At 37.5% G+C, this 21,550-nt stretch overlaps 1 protein-coding gene across 1 annotated transcript in view; it reads left to right on the forward strand.

The window, feature by feature from the left end:
* Positions 1-290: 290 nt before the first annotated feature.
* NR2C1 (nuclear receptor subfamily 2, group C, member 1) overlaps positions 291-21,550 on the forward strand; it is a 51,574-nt gene continuing 30,314 nt past the window's right edge. The window contains exons 1-8 of the mRNA XM_012664049.1: positions 291-502; positions 6,903-6,976; positions 9,454-9,684; positions 13,625-13,706; positions 15,281-15,460; positions 16,419-16,566; positions 16,652-16,742; positions 20,149-20,336. Of these exons, the coding sequence (XP_012519503.1) occupies positions 6,923-6,976; positions 9,454-9,684; positions 13,625-13,706; positions 15,281-15,460; positions 16,419-16,566; positions 16,652-16,742; positions 20,149-20,336 (974 nt within the window). The 5' untranslated portion in view covers positions 291-502; positions 6,903-6,922. The remainder of the gene's footprint in view (positions 503-6,902; positions 6,977-9,453; positions 9,685-13,624; positions 13,707-15,280; positions 15,461-16,418; positions 16,567-16,651; positions 16,743-20,148; positions 20,337-21,550) is intronic.

Genomic DNA, 21,550 nt, shown 5'->3' on the forward strand with positions numbered 1-21,550 from the left:
AGTTTTCCAGAAATAAGAAACAGAACTGCCTGAAACCGACTGCGTTATTTATTACTCAAATCTGGAACGCTGATTCAAAATTGCCTTTAATGACCACCTTTGGCAAACGATGCTAAACACACGTGGCTTCCAAAAGTACCTGAAGGGGACGCGCCGTCTCCCTCCAAGCCGACAGGGGGCCGTCGACTTTCAGAGCCGCGGCTCGGCTCTCGGGTAACTCCACCCCACCCAGGAACGTCACGACCTCTTCTCGCCGTTTCTCCTCTTCGCCAACGCGCAGGCGCGGGCGAGATCGCGCACTGCTGAGCTGAAGAAGGGGTCACGAACTCTGACCCCCCACAAATACACAAACCCAGAAAGGTCCCTCCCCCTTTATCTTTGATCCCCCCTCCCTTCAGCTTTCTCCAACCTCTCCTCCTGGAGCGTCCCCGACCCAGCGGCCGCCTCGGTGGGACTGTCGGGTCGGCGCCCGACGCAGCAGTAAGGCGGCGGAAAGGCGCAGGTAAGAAGTGCCGGGTGGGGAGACAGGCGCCCGCGGCGAGGGGGCGGGGGTGCTCCTTCATCCTAACTGCCAACGGACGCAGCCCTGGCGCACCGGCACAGCTTGCGGGCTCCGGCCGGCTGGGCCGGTCCGTCTGGCGGTGCCGCGGCGGGCTGCTCGGGTTGGGCTGGGAGCGCGGAGAGCGGCCGGAGTGGCGGACCGGACGCCCAAGGCACCGAGAGTGGCCGGGGCGGCGGGGCGCGGAACAACCCGCGAGCGGCTCGGCGTGCACGGCCACCTCTCCCGCGGCGCCTCTGACCTTTCACCTACAGGGAAAGCTTCCGTCTCGGCGCCGCCGCTTCCCCCGCCCCAGGGAGCTGCGGCCCGGCCCCGAGGGCGCACGGCGGTCACGGGCGGGACCCGGGGAAGCCCGGCCCAGCCTGGCCCTCTGCTCCGGGGCTGCAGCCCAACCTTGAACCCCCTTCCTCAGGGCCCCTCGATTCTCGTGCTTACACAGGACGGACAGAATGACGCCCTCCACTTTCACTTTTCTTTTACGACAGATGGGGCGAGAGTAGTCGCTGTCTATCTATTGAGGAAAAGAAATGGAACGATCTAGGGTCCTCACTGCACTGGGCACGTCCGAACTTCCAGTAGCTCTTTTGTTTAAGAAACCCTTCCTGCAACTCTTACAAATATAATTTTATAAAATACAAATATTGCCAAGTTGTCCCATAATCTTCAATAAGTAGGTCAGCCTGTAAACAAGTAACTGGAAAAGAAAAGAAAAGCGAAAAGACTTGAAATTAAGGCCTTTAGGATTTTTGTGCCTCCAGAAGTTGTAAATAAGCCTTCGTATTTGAGGACGTGAGGCTGAGGTAGGAGGATCCCTTGAGCCCAGCAGTTCGAGGGTGCAGTGAGCTACGATGACTCCATTGCACACCCATCTGGGCAACAGAGTGAGATTCTGTCTCAGAAAAGAATAATGGGCCGGGCACGGTGGCTCACGCCTGTAATCCTAGCACTCTGGGAGGCCGAGGCGGGAGGATCACTTGAGTTCAGGAGTTCCAGACCAGCCTGAGCAAGAGCGAGACCGGTCTCTACTATAAATAGAAAGAAATTAGCCAAACAACTAAAAATAGAAAAAAATAGCCAGGTGTGGTGGCGCGTGCCTGTACTCCCAGCTACCCGGGAGGCTGAGGCAGGAGGATCGCTTGAGCCCAGGAGTTTGAGGTTGCTGTGAGCTAGGCTGACGCCATGGCACTCTAGCCCGGGCAACAGAGTGAGACTCTTGTCTCAAAAACAAACAAACAAAAAGAATAATGATTCCTTTTAAATTTAATTTTCTTCAGAAAACATTCAAAATTGTCTCTCTTCCCTGTTACTGAATCCCTCCTAAGGAGCCTCCTCGCTTAAAGCTGGGAATAAAATTTGGACTTGAAACCCAAAGCTAATTTGATTCTTTTTGAACTCTGTCAGTAGTCCCTCCCCATCGAGAAGATTCTTTTTATCAGTACAGCAGGGTCCTTAAACGCCAGTCCTTCCAGTCCTCAAGTTTTGAATGTTGAGGATTGCAAGGCTGCCTTACCCCTCACTCCTTGGGCCCTTTTACCATTTTTGTTTTGTTATGTTTGTAGCATGTTTATTTGCAGGGAACAAAGCAAAATTAATTTTGAGAATTCTTTGGAAATTCTAGTTTGAAGATTATTTCAGACAGCCTGTTTAGCTAAATTTGTCATTTACTAAAGAAATTTACAGGAAATTAGAAGGACCTTCATCTGAATGTGGCCAAAAGTAGACCTCTTGGTGTAGCATTTTATAAGAATAAGAGCTTTTTCCCATTTATTTTGGAGCTTTCCCCAACTAACAACAGAAATTTGAAGTTAATGGTGGTTTAAATTTTTTGAATAGTTTAATGGTGCTCAGTGGACTTTTGGCTGAAGATTTCTGTATATCAGGAGTAGAAATAAATTGAAGTGGTTGCCCAGCTCATGATAATTCCATCTGTAGCCGTGTCTATGCTAGTCTCCATCTCCAGCTGTCTGTGGAAGCTGCTGATCATAACCCTCCCTTTCCTCTTCTTGGCCCAACTATGGTGATTAATCCAAAACATAAACATGTAATCTAAGCTGGACCAATCAGAAAACATTACAAGGATTTTTAAATTGGAATTAGAGAAGACTACTTTTCCTTTTCTGGTGCTTTACTACAACATTGAAAAAAGAAGCCACATAGAAGCTGAGAACAGAAACAGAGAGATTCTTGACAGCATCTGAAACCCCATCTCCAATTTTTCCCAAGGTCAGCTCTACCGCTGTCCTAGCAGTGTAGAGCATTTCCTCCCTCCTACTGGTTTGTTTTGTTTTGTTTTGTTTAAACTAGCATTTGAGCTTTTGTCACAATCAGAGTGACTGATACAGTCTCATAAATATCTGTCCATGCCAAATACCTATTTCATGCTTACCAATTTCATCATTACCAATTTTTAATTTGTCTATCCAAGTAATAATCTGTAAATATCTGAATTTTAGTAAAACTGAATTTAGGCAGGATTTTTAATTAATTTAAATAAATTCCCTCTTTTTTAATAACAATTTTTAAAAATGAACAAGATTGTAAGATGTATTTGAATTATTTCATAAATCTATTTCCATACAAGTATATATTATATTTATGGATAGTTTAGGAAGGGAAATAGGTAATGATGAAAATAGGATTATAGATTTGACTTTATGTCACTATATCTGTGCCTTCCTAGACTTGAATCTTAAGATAACTAGTTGGTTGACAGACACTCACCAGGCTCTACAAATAGGATATAATAGTTTGGGGTCACAGTGGAAGATGTGTTTTGTTGGGGAGAGGTAAAAGGGGAAGGTTTTTTTTAAATCTGACTTTCTAGTCCAAATCTGTTCTACAGAGTGCTCTCGTTACTGTTTTGCTGAACACAAATTGAGATGTACAGTACGTAAAGCAAATATTCTAAAAGCTTTCCCTGAGTCTTCTGTTGCTGAACAGTTTGGGTTATATAATGCAGTATGAGTGCTCTAGAGTACAGTAATAGTGCAGAGAATTTGTACAGAAAGAATTAGAAAATTGATGTGCTGGGTCACAAATATGGAATCCACCAAATACATGTATGTACCTATTTTTCTGAGGAAGGTGTATAGTTTTAGTCAGATTCACTAAGTAGTCTGTAACTCCTAAAAAAGGTTAAGAACCTACTGCAGTATCTGGCTCTTTTTTTCTAAACAGAAGAAAATGGGAATAGCTGTGAATTCAGTATTTAAGCAGTAGTCTCCAAGGAACCGGTTTCATGGAAGACAGATTTTCCACAGGCGGAGGGGAGCTTAGGTGGTGATGGCAGTGATGGGGAGTAGCTGTAAATACAGATGAAGCTTCGCTTGTTTTCTCCCTGCTCACCTCCTGCTGTGTGCCCCCTCTTCCCAAGTATCAAGGAAGACAGTTTTGGGGCAGGGGCAGGGAGCGGCAGAGCCCTGCGGTCTAGTCCCTAACAGGCCAAGGACTGGGCCCAGGGGTTGGGGACCTCAGCTCAAGAGTACCATTCCAAGAATATTAGCATTCAAATCCATTGACATTGTGTTATCCATAACATTGCTAATGACAAAGTACACAATTAAACATGAACCTATACATGCGTATGTACATACATATACATCACACATTATACTGTGATCTATTTGACTAAAATAATAGCTGATCTTAGAATTACTGTGAGCTCATATAATTGTACTGGTATTTGAATTCAAGCTCTCTTATTCATGTGCTTTTAAGTCATCAAATGATATATACAAACATTAATAGTTTATCTACCTAAGTTGTCATTTTGAGATAGCTTATTGGAGTAATGTACTGATACACTGGTGTTGATTTTAGGATTTCTGGAAAAGATTTCTTAAAGTATTTTTTGTAACTTGTAATTATTTTTTGTGTTAATGGTTGTATTTAAGCAAAATTTAAAAGGAACAAACATTTATTTGGTGAAAAATAAGTCTCCTTCCCATCCCTGTTCCCAAACTTCCAACTCCTTTCCCTGAAGGTAGTCATTGTAGCCATTTTCTTAAATGTCCTTCCAGGTATAGGTTTTCTTGTCTTTAGGTAGCATTTTAAAGCTTTCGTCACATAGATCTTCCACATTTCTTAAAAGGTCTATGCCTGAGTGTTATGGGCTGAATTATGTCTGCCCCTTCCTTCCAAATTCGTATGTTGAAGTGCTGACCTCCAGCACCTCAGAATTGACTATATTTGCAGATAAGGTGTTTAAAGAGATAACTGAGTTAAAATGAGGTCATTAGAATGGACCCTAATCCAAAATGACTGGTGTCCACATAAGAAGAGGAGATAATGACACAGACACTCAGAGTGAAGACAGAGGGAGAAGGACCCCATCTATGAACCAAGGAAAGAGACCTCAAAAAAAGCCAACCCTGCTGACACCTTGATCTCAAACTTCCAACCTCCAGAATTGTGAGAAAATAAATTTCTGTTAAAGCCACATGATTTATGGTACTGTGTTATGACAGCCCTAGCAAAAACCAGTACAGATTTTGGTACCAGGAAATTGGTTGCTAGTGTAAAATACCTAAATATTTAGAACTTGCTCATGTGTACAGCCCTGGAAGAGTTTTCAGATGCATGCTTTAAAAAGCCTAGATGGCCCCGAAGAAGTATTAATGGAAATATGGCGATTACCGGTAATTCTGGTAAGGGTTCAGAACAAAGAGAGGAGAGCTGTAGAGAAGGCTTCTGTCATCTTAGAGATATAAATATATCATCATCAACAGAAGATTGATAGAAATGTGGATATCAGAGGTGCTTCTGGTGAAGTCTCAGGAAATAAGGAATATGTTATTGGACACTGGAGGAAAGGTGACAGGGAAATTGGTTGAATTATGTTCTAGCGATTTATAGAAGATAGAACTTGTAAAGGATGAACTAGAATATCTAGGGGATTTCTAAGCATACTGTTGAAGGCACAGTCTGGTTTCTTTTTGCTGTTTACAGTAAAATATGAGAGGAAAGAGAAAAGTTGAAGAAGGAATTGTTAGGAAACAGAACCAGAACTTGAAGATTTGGAAAATTCTTAGCCCATTCATATTTCAAAAAATGAGAAGGCTTATTCTGGAGAGACTACCAAGGATATAACTGGACAATCATCTCTAAAGAGATTATATTAATAGATGTGTGACTTGTGGTTACAGTCAGCCATCTCGTTAGAATCAGGCATAAAAATGGGGCTATCCAGGAAAGATCTGAGGACTCTCTTGTCTTGTGGCTTAGACCTCCATGAATTGCATGGGAGGCCAGTGAGGTTATACCAGCAGGAATGTTGCCAAGCTTCTACTCTGCCAAGGAGACAGAGATGGGATGAAATGAAGGATTCTGGGATCCTGCAAGATAGGCCAGTAGAACTATCCAGCTATGAACATCGTCCTTCAAGAAAAGATAAGAATGACTCCAAAGGTGGGTCAGAGGTCAGCCAGGCTGCGACAGTCACCATAGGCTCAAAGGGCACAGGCCCCTAGAGAGCGAAGCTGTCTCTTCCTCTGTTGGTTTCAGAGAGGTTAGGGCCACCCCATTTCAGTCTAGTGAGAGATAATTGAACAATCAAGCTAAATATTGAGTATTCCTTTTAGCACAATTAATTGATGCATTTAAAATTTTTAAGTAGCTAAAAGAAAATTCACATAATTTGTCTATTATAGTTATAGAATATTAGTGAATATATGATATAAACAATATATAAAGTCACAAATAAAATTTTTTATTCTTCACTGCATGATATAGAGAAAAAGCAAAAGTCAAAGTCAGTCCATTAATCTTACAGGCTCTCAAATTCATTTGGAGACAGTTATGCATTAAATTCAAATTAATGTTAATATGTATGTAAGAGATTACCACTAATGAAGAAAAATCATAAAATTCTAGAGAAATCTTTTAATGGATGTCATTTTTTTTTTTTTTAGTGTTTTACAAAATATTGATAAAAGTGTGTTAAATGGCTACAATGATGAGTTTGTTCACAGATAGGGTTGCCTTTATTTAAATTAATAAACTACAGCTCCTTTTCTGTATCAGAGTTCTGTTTAGGCTTCAATATATTTGAAAAGGAAATTACTAGGTGTTGAATAGTTTTAACAGGCATTTTCAGAGTATACAAAAGCAGAGAGAATAGTTTCATAAACCCATATATATAAACTTCATCAATTGACTGTGTCCAACAATTGTCAGTATTTGACCAATTGTATTATATTTTGTCTAATCCCTCCCAATCCTACCCACCCCAACTGGATTATTTCAAAGCAAATCCTAAATATCATATAATTTTACTTGTAAATTCTTCAATAAATATGTTTTTATGAGTATAATTATTAAAAAGCATTTTTTTAATTTTTCACAGGACATTTTAGCATTTAGATCATGGCAACCATAGAAGAAATTGCACATCAAATTATTGAACAACAAATGGGAGAGGTACGTCTAGTTTACAGTTCATTCACTGACTCACCAAACTTCTATTATTTACAATAAATGTGTATGCTAGGTTCTGGAGACACAGATATAAAAGATATCCTCTAAGATAGCTTTTCTTTCAAGCTAGTGAAAGACAGTTGAATAATCAACAGTTGCAACAGAATGCGGTAAGTGCTATGATAGATGATTGTACAGGGTACTACGGGAGCACAGAAGAAAAACAGTTAATGAAGCATTGTCAGGTGGGTAGGGACCTAACCAGGGAATATATCTGGGAGGATACAAAATCTGAGGCCAGTTTTGATGGGCCAGTAAGAGTTAGTTTATGTCAATACAGCCATGTTCATTTTTTAAACAGGTATATCCTATTCCTTAGTAAGAGGTACCATAATCTAGAGTTTCTCAAAATATCATCTAGGGACTCTTTCAGAGAGTTAGCAAGGTCAAAACTGTTTTCATAATAATACTAAAATATTATTTGTGTTTTCACTGTTGTTCTCTCATAAGTATACAGTAGAATTTTCCAGGCTATCTGACATGTGATGATATATGATGAAATATGTCCATATTTAAAAGATATACATAACTCAGTGAACCACTGTTTTACAAATGACCAGTGCATATTACAAAATCAAGCATAAGAAAGGGATCCATTCAAATTGCAGGATAGACCAACAGATGTTAATATAGTTTCTGATACCACATTGCAACTAACCTTAAAAAAGCTACCACTTGTCAAGTTTTGGTCTAGTACCAAAGAACAATTTCCACAGTTTGAAAAGGCTGTCAAAATACCTTTCCGCCTCTCAACCAATAAATGTGAGACTGGATTTTCTTTATGTATTTTAATCAAAACAACGTATTTGAACAGATCGAATGAAGAGGCAGATATGAGATTCCAGCTTCTGTTAAACCAGACATTCGCTGGATACAGTGGCTCGCACCTGTAATCCCAGCTACTTGGGAGGCTGAGGTGGGAAGATCACTGGAGGCCAGGAGTTCAAAACCAGCCTGGGCAACAGAGTGAGATCCCCATATCTTAAAAAAAATACATTAAAGCAGTTTGCAAAAGTGTAAAACGGTGCTACTCTCTCCACTAAATTTTTGTTTGTTTGGGAAATAAACTTTTTGCATTTTAAAAAATTATGTAAACATTTAATGGGTTATTTTTAAATCAATCAAATATTTCAAAAATTTCTCTTTGAATTTCTCGTATGTTACATATCAATAGATACAACCCACATAAACAAAAGCTTTTTGGGACCCTCAATGCTGGGATAGTTTATTTATGAACTTGTTCTTCCCCAGACTACCCTATCTCAGCAGATGGCAGTTCTGTCCTCACAGTTGCTCAGGCCAAAGTTTTGTAATCATCTTTGTCTTTTCTTTCCTCATATTCCACTCCATTTCATAAGCACATCCTGTAACCTCTCCCTTCCCAAAAAAAGTTCAAAATTTGATCATTTTTCACCCCCAGCGTGGCCACTACTCTGTTCCTGGCCAGCATCTCTGCCCATATATAATAACCAGATGCTAACAGAATCTGCAGTGGCATCCTTTCTGATCTCCCTTCTACTTGAACATTTGCAGTCTGTTTTTCACACTAAATCCAGAGTGATCCTTTTTTTAAAAAGCAAGATCCTGCCACTCCTCTGCTCCAAACCCTCCAGTGGCTCTCCATTTCACACGGTGGGAAACCTAGACTGTAGGGCCTGAAACTCCTATAAGATCTGGCCCCCGGTGTCGCTCAGATCCCATCTCCTCCATAGTGCCTATCTTCCACTCTGTTTCACTCATGTGGCTGTCTTGCTGGGCCTTGTGCCTCAGTTTTCTCAAACACACTCCCTCCTGCACGAGGGATACCTTACCTGTTTTATTTCCTCTACCTGGGCTGCTCTTCCCCTGGTGGTCCTAAACTTTGGTGTGTTTTTTCACTCAAGTCTGTGCAAAAATAATCATCTCTTTAAGAGCTTCCTTCATTGTCCTCATTCCATCAGTGTCTCACCTTACCTTGCCTTGATTTTCTTCGTAGCACTTAGTACCACCTGACAATATTATTTGCTTATTTATCTTTCCCCACTAAAATAAAAGCATCATGAAGACAACAGTTTTGTTTGGTTCACCGCCACATCCCAGGATGCAGAACAGCAAATAGAATGCAAATATATGTAAACATATTTAGACAAACAAAATATATGTTTGTCTAAATGGATAGTAGGAAGGAAGAGGACGGAAAGAATGAAAATAGGTTAAAATGTTCCTGCTATCATACCTTTGATTATTTGCACATTCATTCATTTCTGTAGGATAGAATTTTATGGAAGTAGAATTACAAGTTTAAAAAAGGTGTGCGTATTATAGTGAACATATGTATGTGTAATGGTGTGATTTCCTAGCTTTGAAGATAGGAGAAAATTGTGTCATTAGAGAAAAAAGATTGAGTTGAATTGATTATTAATTTGGCATGATTGTGTTAGATTGTTACAGAGCAGCAGACTGGGCAGAAAATCCAGATTGTGACGGCGCTTGATCATAATACACAAGGCAAGCAGTTCATTCTGACAAATCATGATGCCTCTACTGCAAGCAAAGTCATTCTGGCCAGGCAAGATTCCACTCCAGGAAAAGTTTTCCTCACAACTCCAGATGCAGCAGGTGTCAACCAGCTATTTTTTACCACTCCTGATCTGTCTGCACAGCACCTCCAGGTAAATAACTATAGAAATGTCTTTTCATCTTAACTTGAAAAAAAGTAAAATACGTATTGTAAGTGCTGCCATTAAGACTTTAGATATATGCATATTTGGTAGGGAAAAAAATCTTGCATAAAGTTACGTGAAGCACAGAGTATCTATGGTGACAGCCCTCTCCTTTGGGCCACTGTCCTTTTGCCTCACAGTCCTCACACTCATTTTAGTGGGTTCTTTGCATACAGTAAGATCCATTCTGGCTAATGTGGCCAGGAAGGGATTTAATATAGGATATAGAGAGCTCACAGAATTGGTTTTTTGTTTTTTTTTTTCCCCCCCGAGACAGCGTCTCGCTCTGTTGCCCAGGCTAGAGTGCCATGGCATCAGCGTAGCTTACAGCAACCTCAAACTGCTGGGCCTGAGCAATTCTCCTGTCTCAGCCTCCTGAGTAGCTGGGACTACAGGCGTGTGCCACCACGCCCTGCTAATTTTTCCTATCTTTAGTTATCCATCTAATTTCTTTCTATTTTTGGTGGAGATGGGGTCTTGTTCTTGCTGAGGCTGGCCTCCGAACTCCTGACCTCAAGCAATCCTCCCATGTCAGCCTCCCAGAGTGCTAGGATTACAGGCGTGAGCTACCACCCCCAGCCTCATAGAATTGTTGTTCTGGGAAGACTGAAGAAATAGTTCTGGGCTAGCTTTCCAAGAATAACTTGGAGCAGGCTGCAAAACTGGCTTCTAAGAGACCCCCTACTTCTGCATGGTTAGGAAATTGTCATGTCTAGAGCAGCTCTTGTAGCTGCTGTTTCTAGAACCAAGCTGCCTGTGCCATGAGCAAGAAGCTGCCATATCAAGAAGTTGCTACAGCAGCTGCCAGCTTCAGCATTGTACCTCCTCTGTTGTCATCCCTGTCTTCATGACATAGCAAGCAGTCAGTCTAGCATGGTCTGCTTTACACTGGAACTCGGTCAATAGCATAGACTAATATCACATTATTTTAATCATTGCTAGCATTACAAAAGATTACACATTATTCTCCAAAGACCCAGTTAAGATTTTTAGACACTGCATGTCTGTGATTATGTAGATGTTTCTACTGCCTTTAAGTTTGTCTACAGAGACTCTTTGGATGGGTATCTACTTAAAATGGCGTCCCATGTTTTGTGATGAAAAACTGATGAAATAAAATTTTTTTAGGATTGAAAAACTTTTAATTCATAAAACATGAAATTTTCCCTGATGTATGTATTCTCTTCTTCCAGTGATATTTGTATTATTTTTGGAAACTAAGGTAGAAAATGGATAGGTCCATAGTTAAGGGCTTATAAGAAGCTATTATATCAGTAAGACAAAAATCTACCAAAATATTTACAACATTATACATACATTATTTTTTAATTAATAGACTTGATTTTTTTGAGGCAGAGTCTCTGTCGCCCAGAGTAGAGTGCCATGGCATCAGACTAGCTCACAGCAACCTCAAACTCCTGGGTTCAAGCAATCCTCCTGCCTCAGCCTCCCAAGTAGCTGGGATGACAGGTGCATACCACCACTCCTGGCTAATTATTTAATAGACTTGATTTTTTAGAACAGTCTTAAATTTGCAGAAAAATTGAACTGATAGTACAGCGCTCCCATATTATCCCATGAACACACAGTTTCCTCTATTAACATTTTATATTAGTATGAGATATTTATTATAATTAGTAAATAATATTAATACATTATTAACTAAAGTTCACTGGTTTTTAGGCTTTCTTCAATTTTTACCTAGTGTCTTTTTTGTTCCAGGATACCGCATCACATTTACTTGTAATGTTTCCATAGGCTACTCATGGATAGGACAGTTTCTCAGATTTTGCTTGCTTTCGATGACCTTGACAGTTTTGAGAAGTACTGGTCAGGTATATTGTAGAATACCGCACTATTGGACTCTGATGTTTTTCTCATGATTGAACAGGGCTTATGGGTTTTGGGGAGGAAGATTACATAGGTTAAGTGCTACTTTATCACATCATATAAAAGGTACTTATTGTCAACATGATTTATGACTGGTAAAGTTCACTTTGATCACCTGGCTGAAGTGGTTTGGTATTTGTCAGATTTCTCCATTGTAAAGTTACTCCTTAAAAAAGAAAAAAACCTTCTCCAGGCTGGACACAGTGGCTCACACCTATAATCCTAGCACTCTGGAAGGCTGAGGTGGGAGGATCGCTCAAGGTCAGGAATTCGAGACCAGCCTGAGAAAGAGCGAGACCCCATCTCTACTAAAAATGAAAGAAATTAGCCGAACAACTACAAATATATAGAAAAAGTTAGCCAGGCATGGTGGCGCATGTCTGTAGTTCCAGCTGCTTGGGAGGCTGAGTTAGAAGGATTGCTCGAGCCCAGGAGTTTGAGGTTGCTGTGAGCTAGACTGACACCACGGCACTCTAGCCCAGGCAACAGAGTGAGACTCTGCCTCAAAAAAAAAATTCTCTGCCTGACAAAGACAAGGCAATACAAAAATATTTCTGTTTTTAAAGATGATATTCGAACTTTGCCTACTTTATGGATCATTTCTAAAAGCAATGAAAGATGAAACAGGTAGAAGTTAGAATTCCCCTGGGCCAAGAAGATTAGGCCTAATGACCTAAGGTGGGATGTGGGCAACTCCCTTAACCTCTCAGTATCTGTTCTACCCTTAAGAATAATAGCAGATAAAAGATTAGCACCATTTGCAGTAGGTATTCTATTAAGGAAAAGAGTGATACTTGTCATAGATGCTTTCAAAGAACATCAAATACCAGAAGTTTTTGTTGTGTTTAAATACTTATTGAAGATTGATTTTTGTGGTGATATAAGAAGGAATGACGTTACATGTTACATAGTAAGGGACAGTCATTTTAAGAACCATTTAAAGTTCTTAAAATCTGAATTTCTCCTGAAGGCATTCACAACCTAAGTGAAAAAAAGAGTCAAACTAGAAGACTACTTTGTTGTTTTAAAGCAGGGGCAAAGTGTTCACTAAATACCATATTACATTTTTGATTTTTATTTATTTATTTATTTTTTTAGAGACTTGCTCTATTGCCCAAGCCGGAGTGCAGTGGTGCAATCATAGCTCACTGCAGCTCCCAAGTCTTTGCCTCTAGCGATCCTCCTGCCTCAGCCTCCTGAGTAGCTGGGAATTACAGGTGTACCACCACACCTGGCTAATTTTTTGACTTTTTTGTAGAGATGGGGTCAGGCCATGTTGCCCAGGCTAGTCTCATCATATTGTTTTTTAGATTGAATTGATAATTTGTTCACATTTCAAAAGAATGAAAGAAAATGATGAAAAGGTTGAAAGATAAATCTAAAAGAAGAAACTCTAGTATTGCTTTGCAAGTATCCTATTAGCTGTGCCTAGTGATAAGCTCTTTATATAATTTAAGAGGCTTAATAATTTGCTTAAAGCCATCCCCCCCAACCCTATTTCTGGTCCCTGATATGCTACCCTTTATCAGACTCCAGAGTGCATGCTCTCAAGCTACTTCTAACCCAAATCTTAACTCATTAATCAAAAATTTATACCTTTGCATAGCAGTCATATTTGCATAATTATAATTAGTTACTCAACAAAATTTATTTATAACCCCTTTTCTGTTTAAAAAGTTCAGAGTTATCTTTTTTTGCTATTATAGGCTTATTTTTGTCATGTCATTCCATGTGGAAAGGTTCTGAGCTCTTTAAAGACAAATGTTATATTAGGACTGATAATTGCTGCAATAATTTGACCTGTTCCATATGAATAATATTTAGTGTTTAATGGGTAAAATGCATTAAAAATATTCAGGTATTTGTGTGTTGAACAGTTTGGTTACTTTAATGGAATTGTAGAACAAATTAAAAGATATTCTTAATGTCTTTGTTTCTTATAACATTGAAATTTTCACCTATGTATAAGGAAAATTACAACTATTTTTTTTTTTTTAAGCTCTTAACAGATAATTCTTCCACAGACCAGGGACCAAATAAGGTTTTTGATCTTTGTGTCGTATGTGGAGACAAAGCATCAGGTAACATTAAAAATAACCTCCTCTATGTGTTGTTTTGTTAAAATAGCTACCACAGTATTACATTTCTTCTAAAAGTAAAAAGAAAAATAAAGGCGCATGTCATTTTTATGTTTCATATTTGTAGCCTATAAAATTTAATTTTTTTCCAAAGTTTTTTTTTTTTAATTCAGCATATTACGGGGGTAAAAATGTTTAGCTTACATATATTGCCTTTGCCCCACCGAAGTCAGCTTCAAGCGTGTCCATCCCCCAGAAGGTGCACACTGCACCTAATATGTGTGAATAAACCTATCCCCTCCTTCCCGCTCCCATCTGTCTGACACCCAATCAATGTTATTACTGTATGTGCACTTAAGTGTTGATCAGTTAATACCAATTTGATGGTGAATACATGTGGTGTTTGTTTTTCCATTCTTGTGATACTTTACTTAGAATGGGTTCCAGTTCTATCCAGGATAATACAAGAGGTGCTAGATCACCATTGTTTTTTGTGGCTGAGTAGTGCTCCATGGTATACATACACCACATTTTATTAATCTGCTCATGTATTGATGGGTGCTTGAGTTCCCAAAGTTTTTTATTCACCTTTTTTTTTTTTTTTACTTCAGTTTAATTTGATTTGTGTAATGACATAAAATACATATTTCAATGGATTATAAAAAGTTTCACTTTTTGAAAGTAAGCATGTAGAAAACTTTTGAAAAGTAGATATTTTGGCAAAGAAAGCATTTTAAAATGACTTGTGATTCTTAATATATTCTGTTCCAGAATACAGAGTAATTTGAGTTATTGAGGTTAATAGAAAAAACTCTGGTTAACCTTTATTTAATTCTCTTCATAACTGAGCAGGCTATTCTCAAAGCCTGTTTCTACTAGTGTTCAGGGGTAAGTCATTTTAGTTCTGTCCTTTGTTACTTCATTCCAGAAATACATGTCTGCTCATGGACATTCAGAAATGCCAATGGGATATAGTTTAAGGGCCCAGTTTGTTTCTGTTAATGTTTTCCAAAGCTTTATTACAAAAATTCTGTTAGAGGTTTTTCTAGAGTGTGTTCAATTATTTAATAGGTATGCAAAAGAAATTGTTCATGAAATAACAGGTTAATCAAAATGTAAAAGATTTCTTCAAAAATTTCAAAAGTGAAACTCACAGTGAGGAGGTATTATTGTATTTCCCATACTAGCTGACATTTTATCCTTTTTTCTGGAGCTTTGTTTTCAGGTTAAAATATCTGTAATACAATGTATAACAAAACTAAAATTTGAAAGTGATTTCAGAAGTGAAAATAGTTAATGTTAAATAATGGGATTGTGGGTGATTTAGTTCTCTTTCCCTAATTTTCTATACCATTGTTAAGCTTACCTTACAAAATTAAAAATACTTCATATTGTTTTATCAGAGAATATAGTTGTTTCATTTTCTGTTTAATAACTCCTAAAAATGTTTTTTGTGTCAGAAACTCAAAAATCTGTTTCATCTCATACAGTGTTGTTTAAAGGGAAGAAATGGATTTATTTCATTTTCGTTCTAAAATAATAGGACTTCGGTATTTTCTTAAACATTTTATCTCTAGGACGTCATTATGGAGCAGTAACTTGTGAAGGCTGCAAAGGATTTTTTAAAAGAAGTATCCGAAAAAATTTAGTGTATTCATGTCGAGGATCAAAGGACTGTATTATTAATAAACACCATCGAAACCGCTGTCAGTACTGCAGGTTACAGAGATGTATTGCGTTTGGAATGAAACAAGACTGTATGTATTAGCTCTGAAGAATTCTGGCAAACTAGAAGTGTATTGAAACTAATACATTAAAATATGTGAAATATATGCTTTTTAATTTATAGTTTTTGAACTAAAAATAATACATGTGTATGTATTTTTTATTCAACAAATATTTATCAAATGCCTATGTAGCATGCATGTATTGTAGTTTGACCCTGGCAAAAGCCTATGATACTGGTTTACTTTTTGATTAAACTACTAAAAAGTGATGAGTAAGATAATAACGATGGCTAATATTGAGCTCTCACTATGCCAGGTACTGTGCTTAGCATATGTATTAACTTATTCTCACAGCAGTTCTCTGCAGTAGGTACTGTTATCCATTTTACAGTTGAGTAAACATAGGTTGAGAAATTTGTTCTATGTCTAATAAGTGGTAGAACTTAGCTTTTGAATTCTGGCCATTTAAGAAAATGTACATTTAACTACACTACACTATTTCCTAAGTATTATGAAATAAAATTCCTATAAAACATATTACCTATATTTTATAAACAAAGATGAAGCAGTTGAATCACATCTTATTCTCTGTGCCCCTAGTTAAAAAACAAGTCTATCTTAGGCCTTATTATGTCTGTCAGTATTATTTTCAGCTGATTAAATTTCATTTCATTTTTAAGCTCTCATATAGATTCGTGACTCCTAACTTCAGTTCTTCCTTCTTGATAGTGAGCTTTTAAAAAATAAAGAGTCCTCTACATATATACCACAGGAGCAGGGGAGTGGGCAGAGAAAAGAGAATGAGAGATGCAAAGTTGCCAGTTTTACTAATCTGAAGCAACTTTGTTCAACTTGCACATAATTTCTAATGGTTGTTTTCAGAGTTTAGTATGGTAACCATGTCTCATTAGCAGCATTGCTAAAGTTTAAATTTATAATTGCTTATAAATTTTGTATTGTGATATAATAGTTTAACACATTTTTGTAGCTGTTCAGTGTGAAAGAAAACCCATCGAAGTATCACGAGAAAAATCTTCCAACTGTGCTGCTTCAACAGAAAAAATCTATATCCGAAAGGACCTTCGTAGCCCATTAGCTGCAACTCCAACTTTTGTAACAGATAGTGAAACTGTGAGGTATAGTAAAACAGCATGAAGTACCTGGTCATTTGTTTTTCCTCCCAATGAAACTAAGGCTAAAATATGTACTTATTTGTTACAGGTCAACAGGACTGTTAGATTCAGGAATGTTTGTGAATATTCATCCGTCTGGATTAAAAACTGAGTCAACTGTATTGATGACACCAGATAAGGTGTGTTTAGTACAATTTAAAGCTTAAATTTTTTTAAAGCTTTTAATAATGTTTGATTTTTGTTATCTCTTTCATCACTTTGGTCAATGGATTTGGTCTTAAATATTCCCCATTACAAATTTCTTTTTTTTTAAAACATCAATTATCAACTATTTGATAAAAATGTTCATTATTTCCCTAGGACAATTAAAGCTTCAACATAAAAGCACCAAACACTTAAAATTCTTCTGGTTTCTTTTGTTTCATCTTGAAATAGAAGTCCTCAGTAAAAGAAATTTATAATAAGTGGAAAATTCTTAATACTACTTTTATGTTCCCCTAAAGATTTGTTAATACCTAAGTACTTAAAATATTTTGAGAAAGGAGAAATCTTAGCACACCTCAGTCAAACATCTACTTGAGTCAAGAATAGAAATAGGATTCCAAGAGCTCTTCTAGTATATAAGGGCTGTCCAGCCAGGTAACTGTTCTTGTTACATTAACAATGGCTGGATACTTTCCAGACCACCCTCGTATATTCAAGTCATCCAGGTTCTCTTAGAGATTGGAGCAGCTCTTTATTAGACAAGGGGTCTAAAGGAAAGAAGGTTTGTTTATTTAGATTGAACATGTAGAGTGTCTATGCTTTTCAGAAACCCGTTATGAGAACAAGAAGCAAAAATTTCTCATGGAAAACTCATACCTAGAAACAGATTTTTCGGGAGCCTGTGATCAGGGTCTCTTTCAACCTGTAATGGGACCTGGTTTTATATAACCTATAAGATTATTTATCCTATTTGTCGACAGATTTGTATATATATTTGTTGCTTGATGCTTTAAGGCAATCTGAATACTTGAGCTGCAAAATCAAATTTCATTGCCACTTACTAGCCACATGACCTTGATCAAGTGCCTCACTTTCCTCATCTGTATAATGGGAATAATAAGAGTGTCTACACTCCAGGTTAGGTTTTCACATGTGATTATTAAGTGAGGCAATTTGGCCTCTTACCATATATTTTGGGAATTATAGGATTTCACTTAGTCTTGTCTGTGTGATTCATGGTTAGAGTGGTAATTGCAATTTCATTGACATAATAGCTCCTTTAGGAAAGAAGGGGAACTAAGTTTTGTTGAGGAACTACTATTTGCCCCGACACAGCTTTCGTGTATGCCTCTATATTAAATTGTTATAACAACCTTGTGTGTTAAGTTTCTCTGACAAATGGCCACAAAACTGTGAAGTCACTAGATGAGATTTTTCTATGTTGCCTAAGTCTTCATTGGCAAAAATTTAAAAATCTAGTTAGACATGTTGCTAAATGGAAGAAAATATATAAGCTTCTAAGTTTTAGTTGAAAACACTTAAAAATTGTAACTACTGTGCCATTTACTCCTGTGTAAGAAGGCTATTTGGAGCACTGGCTTTTGCAGTCAGCCAGTCCAACCTCCACTAAGTGTGATGCGTTATTCTCCTGGCTGGTTATAGTAGGATGATTTCTATTAAACAGCATTGTTAAGAATATTAAATAAAATACACATATAAGCAGTAATCATGTAAGAACTTGGTAATTGGTGGGGTGTTTAGTAAACAATTCATGGACTAATTTGGGAAAGGCAGAAATATTGTTTTATTCTACTTACTAAAATCAGTTTCACATAAACTAAAAAATTGTTTTTAATATATGAAACATCAAGGAAACATACGTATTATTTTAGGATTAAGAACACTAAAAATAAAAACCATAAAGTGTTAATAGACTACGTAGAGTAGCTCATGCCTATAATCCTAGCCTCTGGGAGGCCGAGGTGGGAGGATCTCTTGAGTTCCTGAGTTTGGACCAGCCTGAGCAAGAACAAGACCCCGTTTCTACCAAAAAAAAATATGGAAAAAATTAGCCAGGCATGGTGGCACACACCTGTAGTCCCAGCTACTTGGGAGGCTGAGACGAGAGATTGCATGAGCCCAGGAGTTTGAGGTTACTGTGAGCTATGCTGATGCCATAACATTCTAGCCTGGGCAACAGAGAAAGACTCTTATCTAAAAAAAAAAAAAAAAAAGATATTAATAGAAAAAATATCATTAAGGGATTGTGTCAATAGGACATAGAAGGCAACTTGAAGGTCCACTCCTTAGGTTAGGGTGGGAAAGCATTAAAAAAAGAATTAATAAATTATTAAATAAAATCAAATATATAAAACATCAACTATATAAAAATGTATGAATTTAAAATTATAGAAAAACAGATCTGTTATCATTAGAGGTTGCTAGGGTATCAACTTGCTCTGAAAATTGATAACTAAATGGAAGAAAAATCAAGCACTTATCTGCCTTTCCTGTACACATTTTATTTCTGGTAATTGAAGAGTTAAGGAAAGAAAATTTTTTTTATAAAAGAATTACAGCTAATGCACAAAGAATATATACATTATTAACAAATGTAAAAAATGAAGACAAATAGGAAAGTATGCAGTGTGTAACAAAATACCAATATCTCAACCATATAAAGACATTTTTCTACTCCAGCAAGAAAAAAAGTGAAGAGAATAATGGGCATCTGATCAATTTCTTTTTATTTTTGTGTTCAACGCGGTGGCTGATATTTAACATATTTAATTAACACAGCACCTAGTAAAAGTTGATATCATTGAAGTTGGTTCAGTAATACATTTGCCTTTTCTCCCACTTTTCACAAGTATTTTTTTCATTATATATAAGTTTATATAATAAGTTTTAGAAATTAGAATATCAGAATTTTAATGCTGAGAAGAACTTGAAAGGTTGTCTAATTTAATTTCTCTTTGTAGAGGAAGTGACTTGACATGGATAAATTAGCCATTAAGTGCAGTTTGAGGTTTAAAGTAACTTTTATATAAACATTTCTTAAGAAATAAGGCCGGGCGCAGTGGCTCACGCCTGTAATCCTACCATTCTGGGAGGCCGAGGTGGGCGGATTGTTTGAGCTCAGGAGTTCGAAACCAGCCTGAGCAAGAGCGAGACCCCGTCTCTACTAAAAATAGAAAGAAATTAGCTGGACAACTAAAAAATATATAGAAAAAATTAGCCGGGCATGGTGGCGCATGCCTGTAGTCCCAGCTACTCGGGAGGCTGAGGCAGAAGGATCGCTTGAGCCAGGAGTTTGAGGTTGCTGTGAGCTAGGCTGATGCCACGGCACTCTAGCCCAGGCAACAGAGTGAGACTCTGTCTCAAAAAAAAAAAAGAAATATACCTGATATTTTTAAACTGTATTTTCCTCAAGAAATTTCTGAAAGCTCAGAGCTCTTTGATTTTACATTCTAGGTTTCATTTATCATACTTTACTTTTCTTTCATCGTTTCATAATCTAGATTGGATATTTCAGATTTAAAAATATACTGAAACCAATTTGCAGAATTTTAATTCCTTTTTTTTTTTTTTTTTTTTAAGGCTGAATCATGTCAGGGAGATTTAAGTACATTGGCCAGTGTGGTTACATCATTAGCAAATCTTGGAAAAACTAAAGATCTTTCTCAAAATAGCAATGAAATGTCTATGGTTGAAAACTTAAGCAATGGTGATACTACCTCTTTGTGTGAATTTCACCAAGAAATGCAGACCAGTGGTGACGTTTCGAGGTAAGGTCTATTTGATCTTAAGTGTCCTTTTAAGTGTCTCTTTGTATTTCTTAGAATATTTTTATGTTACATACTATTTATAGAAGTTTCAGAGAACAAGTACAAGTTGATTATCCCTTATCCAAAATACTTGAGACCAAAAGTATCAGATTTTGGATTTTTTCAGATTTTGGGATATTTGCATTACCCTGTGGATATCTCGGCGGCCTTTTTGACATTTTCAACAATATTTTTATACCACAGAGCAGAGAACAAGCAGAAAACACAGTGAGTAATGTATGTAGGTCTTGGCTTCTTATGGGGCACCATGGAGAACCTTCCATTGGCACATCTGGCTTGTACACATGCCATTTGTGTTACTCTCTGTGTGTATGCTTACATGGAGAAATCTAGGTGTGCCCAAAAAATATGTATCTTAGCTGAAGGGCCCTGGGAGGGTCTTTTTTTCCTTGGGGACACTGAATAAACTATGTTTTGTGCACCTGTGTTTTGACTACAACCTATCACATGAGGTTGTGTGTGGAACTTTTCACTTGTGGCATCATGTTGGTGCTCAAAAAGTTTTGGATTTTGGAGCATGTAAGATTTTAGGATTGGTATGCTCAACCTGTATTTCTATTGAACTTAGAAAATTTAAGGCATAGTAAGGTTTAACTGAAAAACTGCATTAGTATAAAATGTCTGACAGGTAACATTATAAATAACAATATCAATAAATGAATATTGTAAGATTAGAAATGTAGTCTTAAAATTTAGAATTTTTTTTCCTTTAGAGATGATAATTTGGGTTGGACATTTCAAATATTTTAGTTGCCAAATTTCATCTTCTGTGTATATAGAGTGAAACATTTGTCTAAGTAGTCACGTTGATCCTCCCTCAATTTCTAGTGATGAAAATAAATGTAAAAGATTTACTTGAATCAGCTACAGTTTTAAGTTTCATTTGAGTATCAGAATTCTGTTTTTCTGTCAATATTAATACTTAGGCCATAGGAACCAAATTTATTCAGGCTTTTCACATGCATCTGTTTATCATTTAAAATGTTGAACAAGCCAGGCATAGTGGCTCATGCCTGTAATCTCAGTTACTCAGGAGGCAGAGGCTGGCAGAGCACTTGAGCCCAAGAGCTTGAGACCAGCCTGGGCAACATAGCAAGACCCTGTCTCAAAAAAAAAAAAAAAATATACCTGATATTTTTAAACTGTATTTTCCT

The sequence above is a fragment of the Propithecus coquereli genome, unplaced genomic scaffold, assembly GCF_000956105.1.
Source record: "Propithecus coquereli isolate 6110/MARCELLA unplaced genomic scaffold, Pcoq_1.0 Scaffold85, whole genome shotgun sequence".
Classification (NCBI taxonomy): Eukaryota; Metazoa; Chordata; class Mammalia; order Primates; family Indriidae; genus Propithecus; species Propithecus coquereli.